The 9,046-nt window shown below is 45.4% G+C and overlaps 1 protein-coding gene across 1 annotated transcript in view; it reads left to right on the top strand.

The window, feature by feature from the left end:
• Positions 1–320: 320 nt before the first annotated feature.
• Positions 321–9,046, top strand: part of Hspa4 (heat shock protein family A (Hsp70) member 4) — a 41,488-nt gene continuing 32,762 nt past the window's right edge. The window contains exon 1 of the mRNA XM_055602798.1: positions 321–734. Coding sequence (XP_055458773.1) covers positions 628–734 — 107 coding nt within the window. The 5' untranslated portion in view covers positions 321–627. The remainder of the gene's footprint in view (positions 735–9,046) is intronic.

Genomic DNA, 9,046 nt, shown 5'->3' with positions numbered 1-9,046 from the left:
CTGCGGGACCTACTAAAAACTGCGGAGGGCCTGCGAAGCCACCGCCGGAAGTCCCTCCGCGATGACGAGGAACAGCGGAAGTGAGCTCACCCAAATTCTCTGGAACAGTGTAGCACTCCGTTCGCGGAACTTCTGGAACGGAGGCGTTCCACAGCCCGCCGCGGCTGCTGGCACTTCGCGCAGGCTCTGTTGACAACTTCCCGCTGGACAGCTTTAGTCACTTCCTCCCCCGTTTCCTGTGCCAGGACGTGATGCACTAATACGTCACGTGGGGAGGAGCCTTGGGAGGAAAAGCGGCGGAGCGGGGCTCTCGCGAGAACATTCCGTTCCTGCGCAGTTCTCGCGCTGCAGCCTTGCTCCTGTCGCAACGAGAGCCTTCGAGATCTTCTCCGCCCCCGCTACCGGCGCCTCCCGTGCCGCCGCGGAGCCCGAGCCGGCTTGAGCGGCAGAGGCCCGTCTCTCTCAAGGACCCGAGCATCCTCGTGGACGGTCGCCCGGCTTCGCCCGCCTAGCCGCGGTGCTCCGTCCGCCCACGCGGCTCGCCCTCTCCACGCGCCCACCCCGCCGGGTTCTGTGTGCAGTGTCGCCGGCCGGCCCTGGGCCCGAGCCCGAGCAGTAGCCGGCGCCATGTCCGTGGTGGGCATAGACCTGGGCTTTCAGAGTTGCTATGTCGCTGTGGCCCGCGCCGGCGGCATCGAGACGATCGCTAATGAGTATAGCGACCGCTGCACGCCGTAAGTGTGGGCCTGGCCTCCCGGGTGCCTCGTTTTCCAGTCTAGGGTCCGCAGGAGACCCCCGCCTAGTGCCTGGTCGCCGGTGGCCACCTGCTTCGGAGCCTGGGCATGCGCCAGGCGCGAGGCCTTTCCCGAGGCCCAAACGAAGGCTTTGAGCCGGTACTCCGGTCGGCACAGGCACGAGGCGGAACTGAAAGGGAAGGCAGGCCTGAGACCGTAGGATGGACCGCTTTCCCACTTTTTTTTTTTTTTTTTAAGGGGTGGTGTCTGAAACTAGGTCTAGGGCTTGTTGAGCGTTGTTTAACCCAAGAGAGGTCAGAACTCTGCATACAGCAAGCGTTTAATAAAAGTTAACGTGAGCAGATTGTAGTCTCGGGACCGGGAAGCGGTCTTGAGTCGCACGTGAGTTGGGGGTGGGGTGGTGCCCGGAACATGTGGAGTCCGAGTACCCAGGGCTCAGGCCCTTGTCCTCAGCAGCTAGCAGTTTTGGGGTGGCCAGGATACATAACGAGATTTAATAAAGTCGATGCTTTTCTTGATAGCTTTTCAACCCCTTCCCTCAGGAGGTTAGGGTTAGGCAGGATATTGGGCCATTCTTTGCCTATTCTGCTCACCTATTCCTTAATAGGGTTGAACTTTTTCATGCTAATGAATTCATCCGGATGGTGGCCACAGTTGTTAATGCATGACTCGAGGGCTTACCTTGACTTCTAGAACTTACATGAAGTTAGGGGGATCAGTATAGAAAAATCTGAAAGAAAGATGACTCATCTGGATATTTTCTTGCTGAAGTAAAAGGGAGACTACCTTTTGAATATATGTAGATTGCTCTTTTTTTTTTTTTTCCACTTAAAGGACAAATTCTCCCTTTTAGTCCAGGGTGATCTCATATTTGTTAATCCTCCCTCTGTCTCCCAATATTTGGGATTACAGGTTTGGTGAAATTTCGACCGAGCGGTGGTGTGGCACACACCTGCCTTTTATCCTGGCAGAGGCAGGTGGATCTCTAAGCTGGGGGCCAGCCTGGTCTACAGAACTGAGTTACAGGACAGCCAGGGCCACACAGGGAAGCCCTGTTTCCAAAAGAAAAAAAAAAAAAAAGACTGAATATCATTTAGACACGCTTCTGGTTATTTCTGGTTTTGCAGCCCCAGTTCATTGTTTTCATCTTGAGTTTAACCAATTTGTGGCAGGTTTCCTGTAGTGCAGGCTGCTCTGAAATGACTCTTTGGGAATGACCTTGAACTCTTGCTCTTCCTACCTCTCAGGTGTACAGCCACACCTCATAAAGCCCAGTTTTATGCACAGCTGGGGATTGAGCCCAGGGCTTACGTATACTAAACACTACCAACTAGGCTATTGCCAACCAGTCCTCAAGTTCGATGCCACAGAGCTCTGGGACCATTATCAAAATCAGTTTTTGAACATTTTGCTCAGCCCCCTCCCCAATTGCCAGTCAAGCTCTGCTTCCCATTTTTAAACTAGGTAATCTTACTTGTGTTTCTACAGAGGTATATCCTGTACTGGTTTTTGAGAAGTATTAAGGTTTTGCTTCTAGGCATTTTAGCATTAATTTCATATTTGATAATGTTTCTGCTGGCTCCTCACTTTATCCATAAAGATCATCTTAAGGGATTTCAACTGACTGAGCCACAGAATATGGCTTCTTGGGCCTCACCTGCTTAGAGTTGAGCATAATTTAGCTGGGCTGGGGGAGGAGAGACATGACCTGAAGAAGCCCCAGGCTTGGGAAGCAGTGCTTTTATTCTTCACTTCAATTGCCTCAACCTGTCATCTCTTAGATTGCAGCTGTGCAGAAGTTTTGCCGTGAATTCCGTTATTTGAAACGTTAGTTATTTTCTGGATGGCAGTTAAATTTGCATAAAGACTGAATAGGTTATTAGGTTGGTCATGTAATTGTGATAGCACAGAAATCCATTCTTTGCCTTATGTTTCCCATGTACTTTCCTTCATCATCACTCAAGTAATTTTTTTTTTTTTTGAGACAGAGTCTATCTACATAGCTTAGAACTCCCGCTGTAGACCAGGATGGCCTCAAACTCGCAGAAATCCGCCTTGCTCTACCTCCGCAATGCTGGAATTCAAGGTGGGCGCTACCACGCCCAGCACTGATTTCTTTTTTGAGACAAGGCCTTACTGTTTCTCAGGCTCGCTTTGGAGGAACTGCAGAACTGTAGTCTCCTGAGCTCTGAAATCACAGGTGTGCACCACTATGCCTGGCTTCGTTATGTACTCTGCAGTATGCAGTTGATAGATTTCTATACTGGAGGCTTGGCTTGTTAGAAAATAGGGGCAGAAAGCACAGCACCTTTTCCTCAGGTTGTGGAAGTGGATTTAGTTCTCTTAAGTATGCAGAGATTGAGTTGCAGGATTGTTTTAAGTTGAAAGTGTAAAGGTGCAGGTCCCAGTGGTTTGGCTGTGCCAGATGCACTTCGTTTTCAGTCTAACACTCCCAGTTGAACTAATTCTGCAAAGGCAGATGAAGCTTTATGTACTTCATTTCAAATTGGGATTTACTTAAGCCAGAGAAGTGGCCAGATCTTTGCATTTCCATTTCCTGAATTTTAGTAGATTATATAGTGTAACTGTTGAGACTGTGTTGGGCGATGGGGATGCTGTGATGAACAAGAAAATGCTTGGTCTTGCCATCATAGGTATGGTAATGGAAAAAGTCACATGCTAACCAAGAGTCATAGGCACGGTAATGGAAAAAACCACATGCTAATAACCAAGAGCATACTGTTACTATCTGTTAAAGAACAGGGTGGAAAACTACAGAATCCAACAAGAGTGTAGTAGAGAGACACAGTGCTGTGAGTGGGAGGTGCTTCCAAAATGGCGATTGTGACCTGGAAGGTGGCTAGGAGTCCACATGGAGGCCATGGAGCCTATGAAGAGGGATTATTCCATCCAACGGGAAAACCTGAGCCAAGCAGTGCTTGACACAGTTGAGAGGATGATGGCTTATCTTGACGCAAGGCTTGGGGAACGATTAGGATTTTCCATGAAGGTGTAGTGGGAAGTGACCAGCTATACAAACTGTGATGGACAGCATGTCTTTAACCCTAGCTCTCTCTAGGCGGGGCAGGTGCCACTCTGAGTTTGAGACTAGCCTGATCTACAGAGCAAGTTTCATGTAGCCGCGGCTTCATGGTCTCAAAAAAAACAACAAAATGTGATTGGCTTGTAAGAAAGAAAGAATGGATATGAGAAGAGCAAAGAAAAGATTGATACCCAGGAAGTTCTGAGCTATTTGGTTTCTCCTTGTATGATAGTAATGGGAGAGAAATGAGCAGCTTTTGCGTTAAGTCTGAGGTTTTACGCTCACTGTTAATTTTTTACTTTAGTATTGTGCATGTGGTGTGAGCACATTTGCCATAGCGTGCATGTTGAGGCCAGGGACAACTTAGGGGGAGAGTTAGTTCTACCACAGTGTGTCCCAGGTATTGAACTGTAGCCAAGAATGATCTTGAGGTCCTTGAGCTTTTTATGTGTGTACATTGATGTTTTGCCTGCGTGTGTGTGAGGGTGTCAGATCCCCTGGAACTGGAGTTTCAGACAGTTGTGAGCTGCCATATGGGTGCTGGGGATTGAACCCAGGTCCTTTGGAAGAGCAGCCAGTGCTCTTAACTGAGCCATCTCCCTAACCCAAAGTTTCTTGAGTTTTTGACCCTTCAGCTTCTACTTGCTGAACACAGGGATTATATACACTAGTATGCCTGGCCTGCCTTTTTCTTCACTCATTGCATAGAATAGTAGTTTAGTACCAGGATATTTGCCAACAGTCTGGTTTTTTATTTCCCTCTCCCCTTGGAGACAGGGTCTTGCTTTGTTGCCCTAGGCAAACCGGGGCTCAAATTTGTGATCCTCCTGCCGCAGCTTCCTGAGCAATGATATAGGCATGAGCTGCTGTACCTGGACCTTTTTGCATTTTTTGATTAATACTATAGTAATTATATTATAATGACACCAAGATGAAATCTGGAAATTTGTACACTAATTTTTGTTTTTTGTTTTTTTTTCAAGACACGGTTTTTCTGCGTAGCCTTGACTATGCTGGACTCCTTTTGCAGACCAGGCTTGCCTTGAACTCAAGAGATCTGCTTGCTTTTTGCCTTCCTTGAGTGCGGAACTATAAAATAGTATCTAAAAAGCCAGGTGCTGTGGCACACACCTGTAATCCTAGCACTTGGGAGGCAGGTGGATCTTTTGAGTTCGAGGCCAGCCTGTCTTAGAAATCAAGTCTAGGACAGCCAAGGCTACACAGAGAAACCCTGTCTTGACTCCACCCCCCCCACCCCCCAAATTACCTATTTTCGTGTCTATGGCTGGTTTGTCTGCATGTATGTTCATGCACGATATTTGAGTAGTGCCCTTGGAGACTTCTGATTTCTGATTCCCTGGAACTAGAGTTATAAACAATTCTGAGCTGCTATGTGGGTGCTGGGAACCAAGCCTGTGTTCTCTTCAAGAGCAGCAAGTGCTTTCAAAGCCATCTGTTCAGCCTCTCTTAATTTTTTATTTATGTAATTTCATGTGTGTATCTGTGTATATGTGCAACTCTGGAGGTTGGAGGACAGTTTGTTGGAGTTGGCTCTCAATCATGTGACTATTAAGTGCAGTGCGAGGTTTGACAGTAATTGTCTTTACCTGCTGAGCTGTCTTGTTGGTCCTACTCATTTAAATGTCAATAGTTTAGTGAGAATTTGTTTAATTTAGGAGATGCAGACTTGTTTTGTTTTGCTTTATTTTTGAGACATAGCCCTGGGTGTCCTGGAACTCATTAGACCAGGTTGTTCTTGTATTCACAGAGATTCACAGAAATCCACCTGCCTCTGCCTCTTGAGTGCTGGGATTAAAGAGATTAGCCACCAGGTCCAATTTAGGAACTGCAGATCTTAAAATCTGAGGTGCTTGCTTTGTTCGATACTAACTTTGTTACTTTCTAGTTTAAGGCTCAGACAGTAACTAGAGCACTCTTTAAGGAAGTATCTATTAGGCCATTTGAAGAGACTATATATAGTCTGTTGAAGAAAGTGAGTTAGAGTAACATTTTCTTGAATGTGTTAAGTTCTCTGTGCACTGGAACAGTGAGCCTGTGTTAAAGGTTCTCTGCAAACCTCTTGAAATGCATAAATATTTGGCTGGTAGTATCTCATCTGGAAAAGCTAGAGCAAATATTCTCTGCCTGAAAAGGGATACTGTTGGTAGGATTTACAGTTTAGAACAGAGATCTTGAGTTTAAATGTGAACTAGTTTCTTGTAGTGGCAGTTTGTAATGTGGAATGGAGGGAAAACACTGTCAGCTGCGATTGAGTGCTCCTCTGGGTTTGTGCAGGGCTGACTTGGAGTAGTGAAGCGCAGACATAACATGCAGGCAAAACACCACTGCATGGAAAAGAAGGGCACAGATGCTGGCTGTCTGGAATCTAACAGCCCGGGTTTTGGATTCTCGGGTTGCAATTTACTTTCTGTTTATAAGCACTTAGATGAGTTTTCATATACAGAATTAGGGTGATCAAGCAAAAATAATTTTAAAGAAAGATGGGTGTCTAGATGTTAGTGGACAGCTTGGAAAGTCAGTTTTCAGAGCAAACAATTCAGCATATTTTTGTTTGAAACCTAGTCTGTGTGGCTTCTTGAAGTTGTAATACCTGGTATTTTATTTTTTATGGTGTGCCAGTCTGTGACATGAGCCCTTTCGAAGTGGATAATCAGATTTAGTTTGTAGCAATGCATTGAGATAGATGCTGTAATTTGCCCCGTTTTAGATAAGTAAGTTGCATTTCAGATAAAGTAGCAGGAGTTGCCCAGCTAGAAAGAAGCCTATAGTATCTGGCTGTAGAGCCTCAGCAACTTGTCCATGCTTGTTCAAATCACCCATTGATAGCAGAGTGGAAGTGCTATAGTTCTCAGTTGCTGGTACTGGTACAGAACTTCTTTTTTTTTTTTTTTTTTTTTTTGAGACAGGGTTTCTCTGTGTAGCCTTGGCTGTCCTGGACTCACTTTGTAGATCAGGCTGCCCTCAAAGTGAGATTGGCCTGCCCTGCAGTGCTGGGATGACAGGTATGTGCCACCGCACCCAGCTGGTAAAACATAAGAGTTCATTGAGTACTATGTGCTGATTCCTTAGGACAGCAAGGGATGTGTGCAATCCTTAGACAGGAGTTCAGGCTTAGGGTTAATTGTATCATGTGGCCACAGAGGGATACTTCATTAGTGACATGCTTTTAAAGAAGGTGAAGATTGTTATACTGTGTTTCTGCATACACCAACAAAGAACGAATAACTCAGGCTCTGAAAGACTTTTTTTTTTTTTAAATTAAAAAATTGTTCTGGGCAGTGGTGGTGCACACCTTTAATTGTAGTGTTTGGGAGGCAGAGGTAGGAATATGTGAGTTCAGGCCACCCTGATCTACTGTCAGCCAAGTCTACACGTAGAAACCCTGTCTCAAAAAACTAAAAAAGAAAAAAATATTAAACCTGGTGGCATGCGCCTTTAATCCTAGCATTTGGGAAACGGGCATCTCGGTTTGAGGCCAGCTGGATGGATTTAGTTATAATAGGCCAGCCAGAACTTGATAGTGAAATCTGTCTCAAAAAATAAAACAATAAAAAAAGCCATTAAAAAACAAAAACAAATACTAGGCAGGCCTGGCTGTGCGCACATGTGATCCTAGCACTCCAGAAGGCAGAGGCGACAGCTAAGGCTATCCAGAGAGACCCTGTCCTAAAACCAAACCAAACCCCATATAACAACGCCCCCCCCCCACCCCCAGCAACTTAAATTTGCACTTGTGTGTGTGCGTGCTATGGCTGGCCTGTGGAGGTCAGACTTACGAGATCAGTCCTTCTAGTCTGTGGTTCCCAAGGTTTGAACTCAGGTTCATCAGCAAGCACATTGCCCCGCTGACCTTTCAGTCCTGTGTGAAAGACACTGATCCCCTACTGTGAGACCTTTGAACTCTTAAAGGAGATACAGAGAAAAGTAAACCCACTTAGAGGAAATTAACATGTAGAACAAGAATTGCTCAGATCTGCTGCTGGCTCCTGAGAGTACCAGGCACGTTGCTGGTGTAAGATGTACTAGCATAGGCAAAACACTCATAAAATAAATTTATTTAAAAATATCTGTGATAGCACAAGTGCTCTGTACCCGATTGTCTAGAACAGTAGACACAGGCCATACGTAAACATTGAATTCTTGAAAGCTGGCTGGTGGGGTCTGAAGAACTGAGGTTTAGTTAAATCAAATTCAAATAGCCCCCTGGCTAGAGGCTGTATTGTTAGAAAACATGTACCTGTAACCCTGTGGTAAGTTAGTTTTGTTGTAACTTAGACCTGCTTGCTTTGGAACTTGCTATGTAGAGCAGGCTAGCCTTGAACTCACATCCATTGCCTCTGCTAGGATTAAAGGTGGGTGCTAACATGCCTGGCTTGTTAAAAGACTTTTGCTTTGAGACATTGACATGTATGTCACAATTGATAGTAAGCCTCCTGTATGGTTATGCATGTACTCCTTGTGTGTGCATGGTGGTACATGCTAGTGTTCAAGTTGCAGTAGTTGATTTTACATCTTTGTAAAACAGTCTTTTAGAGCAGGAAACAATTACATTAAAAATCAAAATTGAGTTTCTCATAAGTAATTAGGCCAAAGTCCATTAAGTTTTAACAGATAGAAATGATGGATTTATTTTACTTGGGACTAGGCAGGTGTCCAGATGACAACTGAAGGACCAGGAGATTGCAGGTGTCAAAAGTAATTCTTGGGACTGGAGAGACGGCTCAGAGGTTAAGAGCACTGGTTACTCTTCTAGAGGTCCTAAGTTCAATTCCCAGCAACTACATGGTGGCTCATAACCATCTATCATGAGATCTGGTGCCTTCTTCTGGCATGCAGGCATACACAAGAACACTGTACACATAATAAATAAATCTTTAAAAAAAAAAAGTAGCTCTTAGTAAAGTGGAAAGATTCTAGTTCTTAATAAATAGAGGTTCTGTTGGGGTCTCTATGAGCGGTTATAGGGGCTGGCTTGGAACAACAGAGGACTTAGGTTCCATATGTAAGGAATGTGGGATATGTTTAGTAGTCGTTGGTCTTAGCCTCTGAAGCCTGGAAAAGTCTTATATTCTCTCCAGCACCGCCCCCCCCCCCCCCGCATGTGACTTAAATAGTAATATGTCTTTTTATTTTGTGTGACCGCTCCTGAGTGAGCAGATGCGTGGTGTGCATGTGGGAATCAGAAGAGAGCTTGTGGCAGTCGGTTCTCTTAAACCTTGTTGGGCCT

Source organism: Psammomys obesus, unplaced genomic scaffold, assembly GCF_907164565.1.
Source record: "Psammomys obesus unplaced genomic scaffold, mPsaObe1.curated_primary_1811, whole genome shotgun sequence".
Lineage (NCBI taxonomy): Eukaryota > Metazoa > Chordata > Mammalia > Rodentia > Muridae > Psammomys > Psammomys obesus.
The sequence above is the reverse complement of the archived record's forward strand: the minus strand, read 5'-3'. Positions and strand labels throughout refer to the sequence as shown.